At 42.1% G+C, this 19,909-nt stretch overlaps 1 protein-coding gene across 1 annotated transcript in view; it reads left to right on the forward strand.

Annotated features, from left to right (window-relative positions):
- Positions 1 to 1,165: 1,165 nt before the first annotated feature.
- The window catches only part of LOC147659349 (conserved oligomeric Golgi complex subunit 3-like), a 258,308-nt gene continuing 239,564 nt past the window's right edge, over positions 1,166 to 19,909 (forward strand). Inside the window, exon 1 of the mRNA XM_086951828.1 lies at positions 1,166 to 1,420. Coding sequence (XP_086807954.1) covers positions 1,265 to 1,420 — 156 coding nt within the window. The 5' untranslated portion in view covers positions 1,166 to 1,264. The remainder of the gene's footprint in view (positions 1,421 to 19,909) is intronic.

The raw sequence follows: 19,909 nt of genomic DNA on the forward strand, positions 1-19,909 counted from the left end.
CAACCCCGAATCTAATTTTTTAAATCTCATAATGCGCCTATATGTACTCATGATATACCTGATAAATATATGTGTGATGTCTTAATATCTGATGTCACTTCCAGTGATGTCACTTCCTGTGATGTCACACGTAGTGACATCATGCGCTGTGATGGCACGCGTTATGATTTAACTTGCATACTGCCTAACCTGGTTAGTCCCCCCCACTTCTTTTTTTAGGACATGTGCCCTGGTTATACTTGTGTGACTTTATAACCACTTAATGCTGTATTGTTCAATTATGACTTTTATGAATCCTCTCATGTACTGCTTGTAAACCTTATCACATAATATGTTAAGCGCTCTGACAACTTAGGGCTTAGCTAACCCTATATAAAACTCGAAATATTAATAATAAAGACTAACAAAATACTTATCAATCCCCTTTTTACAAAAAGAAACCTGTTCCTCCATATAAACTGCCAGATTATGAGACCCAAGATCAGCAGAAAAGGAGCCATGGGCAACTAGCTGGATTTTAGAAGAGTGGTTAAGAAATTACAATTCTCCACCTTTGAGGTTGTACACCTGCTGCAGCATTGCAAACAGCACATACACCGGATAGAGAGGTACTCACAACTATCCTGAAATTGTCTTTCAAAATTTTTCTGGAAGGGTTGTTTTTTGGTGTTAGATATCACCTAGACCAATAGAGTACTGGCCTCTCTGCTGAGACTGCTAACACACCTCCCTAAATAGAAAACGTGTAACTCGCTCCAACTCTACCATAGGAGGATGATGCTCGGAAGGATATTTTTGAGACCACAAGACTAAACTCACTGACAAAAAAAATCACTAATAAAAGAGCTTGAACGGAAATACAGGCAAGTACAACAATATTTCTTATTTAATCCTCCAGGCAGGCCCTTCAGAATTAACATCTTGCTCTGTCGAGCATATCCTATAGATTCTCACTTTTTTCTCTACACCACTATAGTTTCTGTTATTCGTACACCCTATCATGGCCCGGTGTCTAGATATTTCCGTAACTGGGCAATTAACCAACTGTAAACGTATTTCTCTACCACCAGGTACACCGCCGGGCGAAATCTGACAGCTCAGCCTCTAACAACTGTCACGTGACACGCCGCCTGCACAGGCTTCTGGATGCTTCCGGGTTTTGGAGGCAGGCACTGTGGTCATCTGCAGGATCGCTTCCGGGTCGGCGTTTGACGTGTCCGCTGGTCCAGGATGTTGGTGTGAAGGCTCCAGGAAGCTGGTGGGGATGGCGGAGCCTCCTGACCCCGGTGAGCGTGAGGCACGCGAGAGACTGTCACTTTGGGAACGCAGACCTGAGCCCCGCGCGCCCCTCACGGAGCGCCAGAGCGATTCCGTACTGGAGCTGCGGTCGGCGGCTGAGAGTCTACCAGTCCCCTCTGAGGTGAGAGAAACATGGAGAGGTGTAACCCAGGAAAGGGGCATTGGCCACCCAGGAAAGAAAGAGAGAAAACGTGGTCCCTCCTCCCTCAATGGGATAGACGATAGAGGGCATGTCAGTGGTATTCCCACAGTGAGGGTGGAAGGCGATGTGTGTAATGTTCTAAAAGGTTGAATATTGCTCCCCCATCCCCACTGCATCTTGTGTCGAGGTGCAGGTCTTGTACGTGGTAACGTAATATTTGTTTCTCTGATGGCTATGGTTCATTTCCACTGTATTAAGTAATGTGGGTGGATACTTCTCTACTTCTTCAGCGGTGCCAATTGGTGGGAGTAGGACTTTTTGGTGTATTATCTGTGCAAATCCTGTAACTTAGCAACGCAGCATATCTCCTTGAAATCACACCTGTCTGCGCAGGCATCACTGTAACAAGTGTTGCGATAAAGTTCTCAGCCTCTGTTACATTTCTGCTCTTCAAACCTGTCTGAATTTAACAGGGGGAAAGTGACTGGCATTTATCGGATATTGGTGCATTGAGCACCAATAGCTGTATTTTATTCAATATTACATTTTATTGTATGATTACTAAAAATCTTTACAGTGTCTGCTCGGACTCTCTAAAATAAAAAGCAATACATGGGGTATAGGTAAACACGCGATATCTGAGTGACACAAGTGTGTGAAAGTAGTTAGTAAATCTTTTAAAACCGTATTATCAGATTACTGTGGATACCGAGATTATTAAAAAGCTGTATGTTATTTCTCACGAAGGATTTTTCCCCCCGATATATTCTGACTATTCCACCTGGGTTCATGTAATCTTGCAAATAGTGTGAGTAAAAAGGGCAGTATGAAAGATTAGAAGTGTCAGCAAAAAGGGTTCACCGTACAGAGCAATTTTGTAGGAAAAGAGTTAAGTGTTAGAAATATTAACTGGTTGACATTTTTAAGCACAAAAGGACTCCATCGCTCTGCCATCAATATTTGTCTTGGTTGTATAAATGAGGACTGTTTGTTATGACTTGGAGACTGGCAATAGAGTTGTGTGCATATAAAATTGAGAACTCTAATGTACATAGAAGAAGGTTTACATGTATTTTGCCCTTTATTGCTTAGTCCATTTGATGGCCACCTGTAAGACAATATTTATCTTCTTTACCAGACTCATTTGGGTGCCAATTATTTGAGGTTTTCTGTAGTGTGTCCTAGACCCTAGAAATGTAATGGATCGTGTTGCATAAATGCACACGTTGTTTTCATTGCCCAAGGTATATACATTGTTTGGTTTTAATGGAAAAGTATAAAGCGATGCTGTGTACAAGTTAAAGAATGTTAAGGATATGATATAGCCTTAGAGTATGAGTAAGGGAGAGAATCGGGTATTTATTCTTGTTAGAAACGGCATTTAAGACAGAGCTGGACCATCTAAGGACGACCTTCTTCTATCCCATATGTTATTGTGTTTTTTGGAAAGGAAAGATTGGCCATGTCATACACTGCTGATATATCAACTATTGGGAGGCATACATATCCTTTGGCAAGGATGATAATACATTATTGGCTATTTGAGGCATTGGTAGTCTGGATGCTTAATTTGAACCTGCATTCTTATTGAAAATTATCAAGAAGCTAATTTACCATTATTATTATTATTATTTTTGGTACAATTTGTCTGAGCATTCCAGTGCTTTGGCTTGGAACGTGATCTTAGAAACTGAGTTGATGTTGTTCAGCTATTCCCTGTCTCCTTCTGTGTTGCCTTGTGTGTTTTTTTTGTTCGGACTCCTAACACTCCCTAGCTAATAGTACAAAACTCAGAAGAGAGAAGTGAGAGACACTTGCCTGTTCTCCTTTTCCCTGAAAGGTTGTGACCTGTATTATTTCCTTCTGCTATTGAAGAGATGTATTGGATTTGCCCCCTTAACAGTCGGGAATATGACATTAGGTTGAATCAGTTATATATCAAGTCCCGTTATCCAACTTTTGTGGAACCGCTTTTAAGCATCAGATCCTCAAAGGGAAATTCCACTCCCTTTTTTGCAGTACAGAAGCGGCACATGTTAGAGAGTGGATCCCGTTTTCTATGGCCACAAGATTGGTTATGTGCTTAAGTTTTGGGCCCCTCATTTCCTTCAATACAAATCATCATAGCAGGGGTGTGGAATGTAATAACATATCTACTTGTCCATGGGACAGTTTGGTTCTAAAATCTACTTACCCTGTAAAAACATTCACTTGTGCCTTCGGTGCCATGTAGTGTGGCGACAACTTATGGCAGTAAAGTCATTATTTAAAACTCTGAACATAGCCTCTCTGATTATGCTCGGGCCCATACCATATTGGGGTTTGAATACTAGTAATTCCCATATTTTGCCACCTTTTTGCAAATCTCCAAAGTGGATGTGGAGGTAGCGAAAAACAAATTTTCCATGGTTGGAATGCCATTTTGAGTATGTGCAAACCGACTAACTTGATTGTGTTAGCTATGATCACCAGCTCTTCTCTGATCTTTTCCCACACTGAGAAAGTTTGGAAATGTACTCCTGTCATGTGCAGAAGTAAAACTTCCAGGTTTGAAAAAAGTGTTTGGAGGAAAAGTGAACTTGTAAACGCTCAGTAGATTTTCGCATGAGCAAATCTGCATGTGCATATTTGCTCGTGCTAAAATGCAGTTCACAAATATTGTCGAGGAGTATGATTTTTCTGGCCTATGTCTGTAAATTCTTGTGAAGTCATGAAAGTCGTAAATGTGTACTATTGCAAGAACATACACCATGGGTGCAATCCTGTGACTTTCTTTAAGAATTGGGCCACTGATTAGGTCTTGCGTTAAGCAAGACCTTTTTGTTTTTATTGAAATTCTATCTCTCTCATCTATTTGTCAGCTGGCTTAACTGAGTGACAACATTGTTCTCCTTCACAAGGAGCATATTGGCACACAAAGTAGTTTTGTTCAGTTCAGGGAACTACTCTGGCACTATGTGCTTTTCGAGACCAAAAATATTTTTGCTTTTTTCCCTATGTTTGTTATAATGATGAGGGCACATCAGCTCCCACAGCAATGAAGTTTTACCAAAACAATGACAATACCAAAAGGCCCCCACAACGCTAAGGATGCCTGGCCTCCACCCTGGGGGTGCCCAGGAGTGGACGCCTCACAGGGAAAGCCAGGACGGGTTCCACAGCGGTATTCGTACAAGCGCCTTGAGATCCTTGCGGGTGAGTAGTGCGCTATACAAGTATCAATTTACATTTACTACCAATGTAAGCCCTATTGTCTTTGCCAGTGCTTGCTTATAATAATGTTTCATATAATCTTGTTGAAACTGGCCAAACTGATCTTCCATTGTGAATGTTCTTTGGAAATACTAGCATGCATCAATACACATTATTAGATGATGTATCAAAGAACTGGTATCTATAATTTCAGTGTAGTTTAGCAAAACTTTTTTTTTTATCACTTGCGTTGTTGGTGAGCATTTTATTTTGATAGCAAATAATTATCAACCTTGCTTTCAAGCTTCTGTAAATAATTTGCATCTAATCAAAGAGCATTTTGGGACCATTATATGTAGCCTAATATTAAAATTTGCAAATGTGTGTACACATTTGTATAGTCGAACCACTGTCAGTAGTCCAGTCCGAGCTTACAACATTTCCTTAGCGCTCTCCTTCTAATAATTACGCCTTTGCATTAATGAACCATTAAGGCAAGTTCAACCAACATTAACAGATGGACATAAATATTACCTTACCAAAAGACAATGCCCTTCCCTGATTCATAATGTAGTACTGCAAACTGGTAGCCAAAGGATTTGTGCTGCAGTAGGCTGTGCCTACTTGTCTCAAGGACAAAATATAAACACACGCTTGTTGTCCTTGACTCTAAACAATATGTCCTCTGCGTTGAGCTATAGGAATTCCACTCCCATGCATAGATTTCACATGATGTGCTATCACAATAACTCTTTTATCGCATTTAGAGCCACCATCAAATATATTTACAATTTAGCAGAAGCGCAGCACATGAATGGAATGTGGTCTGTCTCCTGTTCTGTTCCAGCACGGGTCAGATTTTATTGGGTTAGCTTAAGGTAGTTGGGTGTGTGTAGAGTGCCATCCGATATGTTTTATAAAGCCTCAGTGTTAGATACATTTGTAGTGTTCCTTGGCAGATCCACTAACCGTTCTTCCAAAAGTTTGATGTCTATCATTGGGCCCAGGATCTTCTCCAACTTTTTATACATTCACCATTTAAAGTACTATTATGAAATGTTTGAAGTTTGACTTGGTCAGAATTTATTTTTCACAGTTTTTAGACTGCTTGTTGCCAAACGTTTGTTAACTGAACTAGTCCCCAAAAGAAAAATTGTTACGAGTGGAATAGTCTTGTTCTTCCAGTTCAGTTGTTTTACAGTCTCAAAATGCCTTAGTGCAGAGAAGTATCAGTGTGTTTTTATGCATTATATGTCAGCTTTGATATCATTCCAAGCATGGTGAAGTGGCTAATTGAGATTGGCCATCATGGGAACGTGTTCAGTCCTAGTTGTGAATTTTAAGTATCTGCCAGTCTATCCCGACTAACCTCCACTGTACCATGAAGAGCAAGGTATTTCTCCACCGTTTTTCCAACTTATGTGGTTGAAACTGGGTCTCAAATCAGCGTGAAAAATCAAGTTTCTGTCTTTACTTTTGAATTCCTGTGCATGTGAATGTGAAAGGTATGTATATAGCGATGAGAACCTCACCTGTCTGTTTTGCCATACGACTGAAGTGTATAACAGATTTATGTTAAAATATAACTTAACTTGATACTTGGCAATGAGATGGGGCCCACAAATTGAGAGTATCTGTGGAATCTCCTGCTTGAGCATGTACTATGTATAATTCCTATTTTATTGGAGCCATGAAGACCATTGAGACCCATGGGTAACTCCTTAACCATTTCCCAGTGAATTCATCATGCATGCTGTTATTTGCTGTTCTCCCAGAACAGGAACTTTGCCACTACTACGAAAACATTTAATAACTGTGACTTTTCCCTACTGACATTCACCCTTTCGGTTTGTCCCAACCGCTCCCAAATCTAGAATTACTGCAGCTCATTTTTAATTCTTCTCCTCTTTAGGGGATATGTACTGCTTCTGTGAGTAGCTAAATTGATACAGTTAATACCCCAAATCTGTGCTTTCCTCATGTATGCCATCACCAGCTCATTCATACTAATGTCATACTATGTATCAGTGCTCAGCTGATAAAGAAGTGTGAAAATATGGCATTCAATCTTATGGCAGCCAAAACGTATACCAAATCTTTAATGCGCCATATGAGCTCAAATCTAGAAATGAGCCAGTTCTCAGCAGCCACACCTTTTATAACGTGCCTACTCATAATAGATTTATGCCATTGGACTCATTAGACCTGATATATTGACATAACAAATATGCATCGTATAAAGACCATACATATGCAGTCTGGATCAAAGCACGCCGTCAGCCAACACACATTTCACAGCAAGAACACCTGAAGCAGAGTAAGCAAATGGTATTTTAACCGATGAGGTGGGAAGGCCGAGGGAGGCCATAATTCATTTTATATCATGGAGTATATCAGGGTTCAAATGTATGTTGATTTTTTAAAATAACCTTGACTGGATTAAGTATATTAAACAACAATCTTTTCTGCCTACAAGTAACTTGGGCTGTTGATGCTTATCAAATTGACAGTTACACTTCCTATTTCACACCAGTGACGAAGTCCAGATTGTGGCGTGCCTAGGGCGGGTTGTTGATTTTGATTATTTTATTGCCTTACAAGTTAGTGTGGACCTGCTTGATTCACCAAACGTTCAGGGCTTATGTTCAAAAGGAAGATGTTGCCACAAAACTGTAGTGCCAGACTCTTACAACAAGAGCACCAATATTGCCACTTATTATTTAGGGGGGTTATTAGTACCCACTCGGTCTACTGATTTCAACAGTACCCCTCAGGACGCTTTTTTATCCAGAATAAATCGTTTTTAATTTTCAAAATTTCAGCAAGAACATATTTCAAAAAGATTTCGTAAAATTCAAGAACATTGCCTATACCACTTGAATCTCTCTCATACAAGGACACAGTCATTCATTCCAACAGACAACCTATACAACATACATAGAAAAAACATACAACAACATTATACATCAGTTGATACAAATTTGCAATTCAAAATTCAAATTATACAGCAAAGGAACAATTTTTAGAATTTAGAATGATTTCCTTTTTAGAATCCTACTACTGTAGGAAGAAGGTCTACGCGTTTCGATGACCCTTTATTTAAGGGAAATCTCGCCAGGACCACGTAGCTGCGAATGCAAAGAAAAGGAATGAGTCACTCTGCTAGAAGACCCACCCTCTGTCACTTAAAATATTGTAAGGGGAATCTAATCCTACCTCAAAGGTGCTCGTTATTCTTAAAGGTCGAGATCTGAAAACCAAAGAGACATAATGCAAACTATACTTAATACCAGCTGCTATCAAGTTGCCACAAACCAAAAAACATGATTCAAATGTACTCACAGGCTTCACATTCAGACCAGCCTATTTATCAGAGGAGATGGAATCTGTTTGATGAAGAAAACGTATTGTCAAAAACGTGGGGGGGCTTAAATCGAATTGCATGAATTAATGGGGACAGCAGTTTGCGGCAGAATTCTTACTTGTAACACGGTGGTGTCCGCAATCCAAAGGTTTGAATTGTGAGCAGGCAAGCTGGAGACACGCCTGTCAAGAAGTAAAGAACCAGAGTGAATTGACCGTGCGGTAAAGTTTAACGTAACGCGCCTCTTAGCAACATTCGGAGCGGTGTTTACCTTGTGCCCGATTGATGCAGCACGAATAAGGAACACCGCCGGCCGTCTCTGTCTCTTGCTTCGAGAGACTGTTGTTAGTCGCGCTGGCTTGGTGTTTAGATGTATGGGCGTCTCTCTACTTCCTGGTTCCCGGGGATTGTGGGATACGTAGTTCTGTGGCATGCATAGGTGCCCGAGTGAGCACGTACTTTGCGCAAAATTCTTCATTGTGGTAGAGTGTATACTATCACTCAGTCTACAAAAGGAAAAATAATCACTATATCGATAGGAGAAACAGTCGTTTTCCTTACTTTTATTTTCCATTTTTGTAAAATAGGGTGTCAGCACTTGTTAAAGGGAGATATCACCGAAAGTGCTTCGTTGTGGAAAGGAGCATATTTTTATAGTCGGTACATTTCTGACATTTCATTGAGGCCATCGATGGCGGTATTAAATTTGACAATTAATAAGGCTTCATGGCGCGCCAATTTTTCTTCAATGTCACCGCCTCGTGGGTCCTTTTCAATTTTGGCTACAACTGTCCATTTCAACTCATCAACAGTGTGGTTGTTAGACATCCAGTGGTTCACCAGTGGTGCAGTAATGACGTTGTTTTTAATACGCGATTTATGTTGACTTATTCTGCATCAGATCTCTTGACTTGTTTTACCAATATACAATTTTTCGCAAGGACATTTTATGCCATATACAACGTATCGTGTTTTACAATTGGTGAATTTTTTATGTTTCCAATGGATCTGATTATGTGTGAAAAGAGAACCTTCTTCTGTACTTGAGCAGCAAGTACATGAGCCACATTTGTGGTGTCCTTGTATGGGTGGTAGGCCTAAGAGGGAGCAGACTGTTGGTTGTTTTTTCTTTATAGCTGCTCTCACCAAATGATTTGCCACACTTTGATCCTTTTTAAAAGCAAACAATGGTTTTTCTTTTAGGGATTCGTCCACATTTTCAACTAAATGCCAATTTTGGAGTATCTTTTTCTTTAGCTGATTCGAATTTGCACAAAAAGTTGAAACACACACAACTCTCTTGAGCGCAGGTTTTTCTTTCTTTTCTAAGAGAGTGTCTCTCGGTACCCACCATGCTCTTTTCATCGTTCTTTTGAGGAGTTTTTTGGGGTAGCCCATCGCTACCAGGTTATCAGTAAGGTTGTTCGCGTGAAACATGTATTCATCGTTAAAATGACAGTTTCTTTTTATCCGAAGATATTGGCCGAAGGGCAAGTTTTCTTTCAGATTGCGTGTATGGTTACTTCGGAAATGTAATGCGTTATTGCGGTCTGTTTTCTTTTTGTATAATGTGGTCACTAGACTCTCTCATCTGTTGGGTAAACCTCGACGTCAAGGAAAGCCATTTTGACTTTACAATAATTGAGGCTGAATTTGATTTCTTGTGTTCTTGAGTTGAGCCATTCGTGGAACTGTTTAAGTTCTTCCAAGTTTCCTTTCCATGTCATAAAAATATCGTCGATGTATCGACTCCAACTAGTGATCTGTTCCAAATACGGGTTATTTTGATAGACAAATCGCTCTTCATACAATGCCATATATAAAACAGCCAGCTCCGGAGCAAATGGGTAGCCCATGGCTACTCCACTAATTTGGTAGAAGAAGTCTCCATTGAAATTAAAGTAGTTTTTCTTTAATGCAAAAGTTGCTAACTGCATTATAAAATCTGTCGGAACCCTAGTTGGAAAAATTCTAAAAGATCCAACAATGGAATTACAAAATCAACTAAAACCCATCCTTGAGAAAGGTTTTGAGGACGGAATCATTGGTAAAAAGGAGTATGAATATCTGAAACCAAAAAATCCACGAACTCCACTTTTTTACGTCCTTCCCAAAATACATAAGGATGCTACGACACCACCCGGAAGACCAATTGTCTCTGGCTGTGATTCATTATTAGAACCCATATCCAAATTTGTAGATTTCTTTCTGAAACCTTTTCTCCCTCAAGTAAAATCATTTCTACGAGATACATCAGATTTCATCAACAAACTCCCTACAATTCAATTTGAGGATAATCAAGATTTACTAGTTACACTGGATGTGACCTCATTATATACCCAGATCCCCCAAAATGATGGACTAGATGCCATACAGCACTTTTTGGAAAAAAGAGAGAAACCAACTAGGGTTCCGACAGACTTTATAATGCAGTTAGCAACTTTTGCATTAAAGAAAAACCACTTTAATTTCAATGGAGACTTTTTCTACCAAATTAGTGGAGTAGCCATGGGCTGCCCATTTGCTCCGGAGCTGGCTGTTTTATATATGGCATTGTATGAAGAGCGATTTGTCTATCAAAATAACCCGTATTTGGAACAGATCACTAGTTGGAGTCGATACATCGGCGATATTTTTATGACATGGAAAGGAAACTTGGAAGAACTTAAACAGTTCCACGAATGGCTCAACTCAAGAACACAAGAAATCAAATTCAGCCGCAATTATTCTAAAGTCAAAATGGCTTTCCTTGACGTTGAGGTTTACCCAACAGAAGAGGGTCTAGTGACCACATTATACAAAAAGAAAACAGACCGCAATAAGGCATTACATTTCCGAAGTAACCATCCACACAATCTGAAAGAAAACTTGCCCTTCGGCCAATATCTTCGGATAAAAAGAAACTGTAATTTTAAGGATGAATAAATGTTTCACGCGAACAACCTTACTGATAACCTGGTAGCGAGGGGCTACCCCAAAAAACTCCTCAAAAGAACGATGAAAAGAGCATGGTGGGTACCGAGAGGCACTCTCTTAGAAAAGAAAGAAAAACCTGCGCTCAAGAGAGTTGTATGTGTTTCAACTTTTTGTGCAAATTCGAATCGGCTAAAGAAAAAGATACTCCAAAATTGGCATTTAGTTGAAAATGTGGACGAATCCCTAAAAGAAAAACCATTGTTTGCCTTTAAAAAGGATCAAAGTGTGGCAAATCATTTGGTGAGAGCAGCTATAAAGAAAAAACAACCAACAGTCTGCTCCCTCTTAGGCCTACCACCCATACAAGGACACCACAAATGTGGCTCATGTACTTGCTGCTCAAGTACAGAAGAAGGTTCTCTTTTCACACATAATCAGATCCATTGGAAACATGAAAAATTCACCAATTGTAAAACACGATACGTTGTATATGGCATAAAATGTCCTTGCGAAAAATTGTATATTGGTAAAACAAGTCAAGAGATCCGATGCAGAATAAGTCAACATAAATCGCGTATTAAAAATGTCATTACTGCACCACTGGTGAACCACTGGGTGTCTAACAACCACACTGTTGATGAGTTGAAATGGACAGTTGTAGCCAAAATTGGAAAGGACCCACGAGGCGGTGACATTGAAGAAAAATTGGCGCGCCATGAAGCCTTATTAATTGTCAAATTTAATACCGCCATCGATGGCCTCAATGAAATGTCAGAAATGTACCGACTATAAAAATATGCTCCTTTCCACAACAAAGCACTTTCGGTGATATCTCCCTTTAACAAGTGCTGACACCCTATTTTACAAAAATGGAAAATAAAAGTAAGGAAAACGGCTGTTTCTCCTATGTTTCTCCTATCGATATAGTGATTATTTTTCCTTTTGTAGACTGAGTGATAGTATACACTCTACCACAATGAAGAATTTTGCGCAAAGTACGTGCTCACTCGGGCACCTATGCATGCCACAGAACTACGTATCCCACAATCCCCGGGAACCAGGAAGTAGAGAGACGCCCATACATCTAAACACCAAGCCAGCGCGACTAACAACAGTCTCTCGAAGCAAGAGACGGAGACGGCCGGCGGTGTTCCTTATTCGTGCTGCATCAATCGGGCACAAGGTAAACACAGCACCGAATGTTGCTAAGAGGCGCGTTATGTTAAACTTTACCGCACGGTCAATTCACTCTGGTTCTTTACTACTTGACAGGCGTGACTCCAGCTTGCCTGCTCACAATTCAAACCTTTGGATTGCGGACACCACTGTGTTAAAAGTAAGAATTCCGCCGCAAACTGCTGTCCCCATTAATTCATGTAATTCGATTTAAGCCTCCCCACGTTTTTGACAATACGTTTTTTTCATCAAACAGATTCCATCTCCTCTGATAAATAGGCTGGTCTGAATGCGAAGCCTGTGAGTACATTTGAATCATGTTTTTTGATTTGTGGCAACTTGATAGCAGCTAGTATTAAGTATAGTTTGCATTTTGTCTCTTTGGTTTTCAGATCTCGACCTTTAAGAATAACGAGCACCTTTGAGGTAGGATTAGATTCCCCTTACAATAATTTAAGTGACAGAGGGTGGGTCTTCTAGCAGAGTGACTCATTCCTTTTCTTTGCATTCGCAGCTACGTGGTCCTGACGAGATTTCCCTTAAATAAAGGGTCATCGAAACGCGTAGACCTTCTTCCTACAGTATTATGATTCTAAAAAGGAAATCATTCTAAATTCTAAAAATTGTTCCTTTGCTGTATAATTTGAATTTTGAATTGCAAATTTGTATCAACTGATGTATGATGTTGTTGTATGTTTTTTCTATGTATGTTGTATAGGTTGTATGTTGGAATGAATGACTGTGTCCTTGTATGAGAGAGATTTGAGTGGTATAGGCAATGTTCTTGAATTTTACGAAATCTTTTTGAAATATGTTCTTGCTGAAATTTTGAAAATTAAAAACGATTTATTCTGGATAAAAAAGCGTCCTGAGGTGAACTGTTGAAATCAGTAGACCGAGTGGGTACTAATAACCCCCCTAAAAAATAAGTGGCAATATTGGTGCTCGTTTTTGGTTTTTCAGTTTATAGTGAGGCTTGTCCTTATTGCCCGTGAGCCCAGACCCAGTTTTGGTTACGGTCCGAGACTCTTACAACAATGCATTTAGTAACCAAGATTTGGTAGCCATACACAAAATCTGAAAATCATTAGACTGCCTGGTATGAGATTGAAAAGGGGAATGCCTCAATTTTATGGACATGGGTTGTCAACGTCTATCTTTTTCAGGTATCTGCTGGCCCTGCCTGTGGGAAATAATCCCCAAATCGCGAAGGCATGCTCCGCAAGACAATGAATGCATTGAGTGGTATTTTAAAGAAATATGAGATGTTCTTCCGTTTTGATTTTTTTTTTTTAATGAGTTCCTCCGTTAGAGCACCAATTTACACTGGTAGAGGTCTAGGTAGTACTATTTATTTCTTACACCCATCTAGTGATAGTTGACGTCCGGTTACACGTTTTATGGTAGAGGAAAATGGGTTTAGTGAACAGATTCGATAAACAGATTTAATTTAATCTGAAGAAAATATTTTATCACTCCTTAAGAGGACTTTATCTGTGGAAGCTAATAAGAATAAAGGTGTGTTACTCAAGTGGGAGAGAGTTTATCCTAACCTTATGGTGGCACATTTGTTAAGTGAAATAATGGGTGACATATTATGATGCCTAGATGACTGCATCTCCTCCTTTAATAATGAAATGTTTCAATATTCTACGCTTGGCTCTAAAAGTTTTTGACAGTTCCAATAAAATGCAAAGTAGTAAAATGTAAAAGGGTGCTTTGGCAGTGTACATGTGCATAAGAATTTGATTGTCGCCCTAAAAAGCAAGTCTCGCAATATTGAAGAGCTTGTAGATTGGATTATAAGTCCGCTATCAAGGATAGGAAAGCCAATATTGGAGAACAAGCCTTGGATAATTTGCAGCTAGTGAGTGCTAACAAAAATAATTGTGCATTCCTAAAGATCATTAATCCTAATTTCTTGAAGGACACAGATGGCCAAATCCCATACACAATTTACACCGGCAGAGAGATGGGCATCTCATTTGGGGACATTTTCTCATCCTTTCAACAATGACTAACTTGAGCCAGTGTTAAATTGTTGTTCTTCATTGAATTTGGAGCGGGCGAGGAGGGGTTTGAAGAAAATAAAAGGACAGTAAATAAGAGCCAGAGTTGTAACTCTCCTGGCCCGGACAGAGCTCCAATGGACTTTTATAAGCAAAATGTAGATTTGTGGACACCAGCAGTTGTAAACAATACTAATAAGATCAGCTTCCAGTTGTCACTGGTGAATACACTTGTATTGCCTATATTTAAAAAGGGCAGTAGAGATGACCCCAAGTTTTATTGTAGTGTCACTCTATTAAATTCGACAGTTAAAATAATTGGAATAGTTTTGATCGAGATAGTAGAAATGTGGGCAGAGTAAAATGCCATTATTTTTTGTAATAGGCTTTATTGAAACACATTACAGTAATCAAACTCAAATGCTACAGAATAAAACTCCTTTATTTCTGTCAATTAGTATACATTGCTTCCTTTTTGCAATGCAGCTGTTCCATGGTGAACATTTGGATCCAAAAGGAATGTTCATGCATTTCTAAGTGCACAGAGGTTTATAGTCAGCAGATTTGAGCAGTGGTGCAAAAAGTAAGGCCGCAGCAAGAAGTTTTTGCAGTGGAGCTTGTAACCTAAGGTAAGGATATAGGGGCATTGGTGACCTGTGGCTTCATTGCATGGTGGCAGAATGCTGACAGAGGCCACCTGGCCTTCGATGGGCCAAGCTCTACTCATCAGCTGTGAGCTGTTCCCTCTTGGAGGCAACGGACAGACAAAAGGGAGCCCATAAATGTATAGGTCATGGGGGAGCTGTAATCAAGGTCCAGTAGATGTCTAACTGTTCTTGTCAATAGTATGCATCTCTGAGCCAACTGTAAGCTACTAGAGACACCGCTCTCCCCCAATGTATCGTCACTTTCGGCTTATCCCGCAGCAGCAACTTCGCCTCAAGCCTAAGAACGGCCAGTGAGACATTTTTGACGAATCCTAGAAGGGCCAGCATTGGTTGTTTTGGGAACTGGCATACCACAGATGCCTACTGTGCAAAGTTATTGGCTATCCAGCACTGCAAAGCTTGAAGGGAGCTGGACTCCTGAGCACAGTCTGTATGTCTCCCTGCAAGTACTCCATAAGCGATAATAAAGAAGTGTATCTAGGGATGTGCACACCACTCTGCTTGCAACAGCCTGCAGTGCAATGAATGTCCCATCTGGATATAGGTTGCCCATGGTAGTGAGTCCCACAAGGACAAATTGACTACAAACCCGACTGTCCATTGTGAGGGGTAAGGATTGGTTGCGCACCATTTGCTGGCTTCTGGAGTACTGGTAGGAAAGTTCAGCCCTCCTCTGAAGCCAGCTTCACACCCCTATCGTACATTTCTCTACATCTGTTTCATCTCAAGGCTGCTTCAGGAGCAAGCAAATAGCTGTCACCAGTGAACAGTGTCTGGCGACATCTGCTTCGATTGCAACTGGGGAAATCGCCAGTGGTGAGCAAATTGGGCCTGTGCACAATTATGCTGATGCTCAACATTAGGCACACATAGCCTACCCCGCTCGAGCGGTTGCATCTTGCATGCCAATCTAGGTTGCTTTCCAGCCCAGACCAAGCGTATCAATGGGGATTTAAGCTGGAGGAAGAAGACCCTCATCAGTGGAATTGGAATATTGACAAACCGGTAGAGGATTTTGGGTAGGACTACCATTTTAGTAATGACTCAACTACTGGCCAACAGAAGAGGCCATTTAGTTCACTGAGGAACAAGCTTCTCTAGCCACAGAATTGATCTACCGTAGTTTTCTTGCCATATCTCGCCAAGAACCCTGCGGATACATATGCCCAAATATTTGATTGCCATGCGACCCACCACAATGGGTATTCAATCGCAAACCTGTCCGTGACGTTTAAATAAAAAAATATATACTTTATTGAGCAAACAAGAAAGCTTACTTTGTAGAATAGTGGCTCGACATGTCACCTTAACAGTGTTTCAGTCAATACAGGGATGGTTTCGCCCTTCAAGCGGTGCACCTCATCCCCACAATCTCTCTGTGATCTGTAATACACATGCAGCACAAGTCTGTTGTGTGACTTTAACCTCTCCCATCCTCACCTCCCCTCCCCCCCCCCCCAAACCAGCACCACACCTGGCCTCATACCCGATGTCATTCAGCCTGTTCAGACCCATCTGCCACCTCACCAGCCCTGTTTCTAAGTTATGTAATAAAGGGTTCCCAGATATCTAGAGATCTGGATCTAGCAGGCATTATGTCGTAGTAAATGTGGGTAGCATCTGACAGCCATGCAGTGTAGGTGGGCACTGGCTTCCAGCCCCAGTATATTGCGGCTCTGCGCTTCACAAGCAGAAGCAGCATCGCCACGAGACGGCGGTGCTTGACGGATCTCTTTCCTATGTAGCCCAGAAGGCATGTCACAGGGTCTGGTGTGATGTGGGCTCCAATAATGTTTTTTAGTACGGTGCACACAATCACCCAATAGCCCGTAACCCCGGGACACTCCCAGCCCAAGTTGAGGAACGTGGACCGGCCGCAGAGCAAGGGTAGCAATTCGAGGTTTCCAGCAGGCCCATCTTGTGCAGTTGCAAAGGTGTGCGGTACATTCTGTGTATATATTTAAAGTGTATCAATCGTAGCCTATAGTTGGGGGATAGGCGTTCCGTCTGCCCACAGCAGTATTTTTACCTGTCCGCAGGGACTTCACATCCCAACCCACTCCCACCCCTCCCTTGCCCCATAGGTGTCCAGCTGAGAGGCCTTCATTGTGAGCTTATAGAGTCTTGTGATAAGCTTCCTAGAAGACGTGATGCTTTACATATATTATAGTGCTGTGACGGGTGGGGGGGGGGGGGGTCGGTGTCTGGGAAGAAGTTGTGTATCGCATGGCAGGTCGCACGTAGTTCGTATTCTAGTAGCGTGTCCAACGCTGTGCGCGCTTCCGTGGAGGGGTTGGCTAGCGATGTAAGAAACTGACCCTCTGGGAACAAATCTGCAATCGTTTTACTCCTAGTGCAGCAGCTCTGTTGGCCACTCCCCCACCTTGCAAAGGGGGTAAAAAGAGAATTATTCGCCATCTGGGCTGATGGTGCTTATAGTATTGCAAGTTCAGCAAGTCCAGCCCGACAGTAGAGTCCATCTCATGCCCCCCTCATGTCTTCCACTGTGTCGATTTTCACCTTTGGGTGCTTTACACAATTGGAACAAAGCTGTTGTCAGCGGCCATGGGGATGCCCGGTCTCGATCCACTGCTACGTGTGGCTGGAATGGAGTGGGGTGTAGCCAATGGTGCAGGAAACTCACCTGCGCACATAGGACGTACACTGGTAAGTCCGGTACTCCTAGACCTCTGTGTGCCGGGGATAACGTTAGCAGTTCATATTTTACTCTTGGCTGCCGAACAGCCAAGGCGAGCATGATTAAATTGGACCTTAGTCTCTTCAAGAACGGCGCTGTGAAGGGTAATGGGAAGTTGACAAAGAGATTTAGGCATTTCGGAAGTACAACCATTTTTGTCATCGCTATGCGACCAGCGAGGGATAGCGGTAGCTTGGTCCAGATTGTAATATGCGACTACAGCCAATCCACAGCCCGCCCATTGTTTGCCTGCCCGAGCTCCTCCACATCCTGACTTAGCCAGATGGCCAAATATTTATCTGGTTCTGTTGCCCATTTGAATGGATATTCTGTTTGGTATAGGTCGGCGTCCTCCGTGAGTGGGAAAAGTATAAACTTCCTTAGTTAATCTGAATACCTGCGTGTCCCCCAAATCTTATTACTTTGCGCGTCCAAGGTTTGGGGTTTTTGCACGGCTCGTGGATATTGAGTAATGTCGTCCTCGTACATCGACATAACTAGCCCCCAGGTGGTGAAGCCAATACCATGCTATGCGTGGTTCTGTCGCAATCCAGCACCGAGCGGCTCCAGGGCAATTGCAAAAATAAGGGGGAACAGGGGTCATCCCTGTCTAGTGCCACATATAATCCTAATCGACTTGCACACATATCTGTTTAGCCGTATACGGCAGTGAGCTGGGCATATAGGATTTGGATCTTTTTTATATAACCGGGGCTAAACCCCAGCCGAGCCAACAGAGCAAAAAGGAATGACCACTCTTGTGTATCAAATGCTTTTGCGGCATCGAGAAGGGCAGCCACTGCTGGCAAAGAGGCGTGGATATTGTATTGTATTGTAATTGCATTTATATAGAGCTTACTACCCCTGACTAGGCGTCAAAGCGTTATTTCGGTGAGTAGCACACTACTCCGGAACCTATAAAGGATTAGTGTTGAATTAGTATAGTGAAATATGAAAGTCATTTGAGTGGTGGATAGGTTAGTCAGTTATTTGGATTGAGAAGGATAGGGGAGGGATAAATGAGGGAGAAAGGTTTGCATTTATGTAGCGCTTGTTACCCCATATGGGGTGTTGGAGCACTTTTTTGGCGGGTAGCACGCTACTCTGGAACCTGTAAGTATTCGTGGTGAATTTGTATAGTGAAAAATGAAAGTAATTGGAGTGGTGGATATGTTGCATGACCGTGAAAATGGTGCATAGGTTATGTGACGGGTTTTATACCCTACTGATCATGCTATATCATTTGGGGCATTAGTGGCAATAGGCAGTTTGCCAGGACCTTTGCGTAGATTTTAGTATCTATATTTATCAGGGAAGGTAGGAGCCGCACAGCATAGGTGACTTGTTCGGCTTGAGTATCGTGACAATATAAGCGTCACGCAGGGACGGGATGAACTGCCCCATTGACAGCGCTAGTTTATCTCGATGAGATGCAAGATTAATATGTTGGAGTATTCTTTGTAAAATGCGGGCGTAAGTCCGTCTAAACCCGGCGACAAGCCAGCTATGGCCTGGGCTATCGGCTCTGGTGTTATTGGAGCATCCAGAAATTCTCCTTGCCCCTACTCCATCCAGAGAAGCTGTATAGTGTTCAAGTAAGGTCTGCTGGTCCGTAGTCTGACCCGCAGTGCATAGCTTGGCATAGAAAGAGGATATAACCTTTGGCAGTGCAACCTGGGAGGTGATCATTTGTTCTTTACTCTCCATCAGTTCCACCAGATTGGTAGAGGCGTGCGGTCAACGTAGTAGACCCTCCAGGGTCCTGCTAGGTCTGTCTCCTTCCCCATTTGGACGTGTCTGTGCCTTTTTCGTAAATAATGCACCTCCCTGTCCGCTCCCTTGCAGTATTCCAATATCTTGTTCCTAATATCTGCCAGTGTGACATGGCTGGGGTCAGCGGCTATGCCAGCTCCAGTCTGCCGATCTCTGCCTCCAGCCTGTTCAAGGTTCCCCTGATCGCCTTTAACACCCCGACCTGCTTCCCGATACAATCCCCACGCTTCACCACCTTAAAAGCCTCCCATAGCGTGGATCGCAACTCAACTGATTCCTTATTATTCTCAAAGTAGTCTATGATAGCAGTGCGGATCTCCTGCTGGAACGCCGCATCCCGCAGAGCATGCGGAGGCAGCATCCAGGAGAAAGCCTGCGGGATGGTTTGCGGCATCACCAGCACCAGTTGTACCACGGTGTAATCTGACAGCGTGCGCTGGAGTTGGTCCACCGCTGCGGTCCAGGTGACCACATCCTTGGTCATGAGCCAGAAATCAATGCGAGACCATGGGCAATGGTACGTGGAGTGGCAAGAACCAATCCCCGTGCCCCTATGGGTATGACGCCATATATTGGTCAATGCGTTGTAGGCGAGCAGTGCCCTCAAGGTGTCTGCGGCCTGTGGATAGTGCTGTCTGGCACCTGAGTGCTTCAGATGACAGTTTAATGCTA

The sequence above is a fragment of the Lissotriton vulgaris genome, unplaced genomic scaffold, assembly GCF_964263255.1.
Source record: "Lissotriton vulgaris unplaced genomic scaffold, aLisVul1.2 SCAFFOLD_663, whole genome shotgun sequence".
NCBI classification, from domain to species: domain Eukaryota; kingdom Metazoa; phylum Chordata; class Amphibia; order Caudata; family Salamandridae; genus Lissotriton; species Lissotriton vulgaris.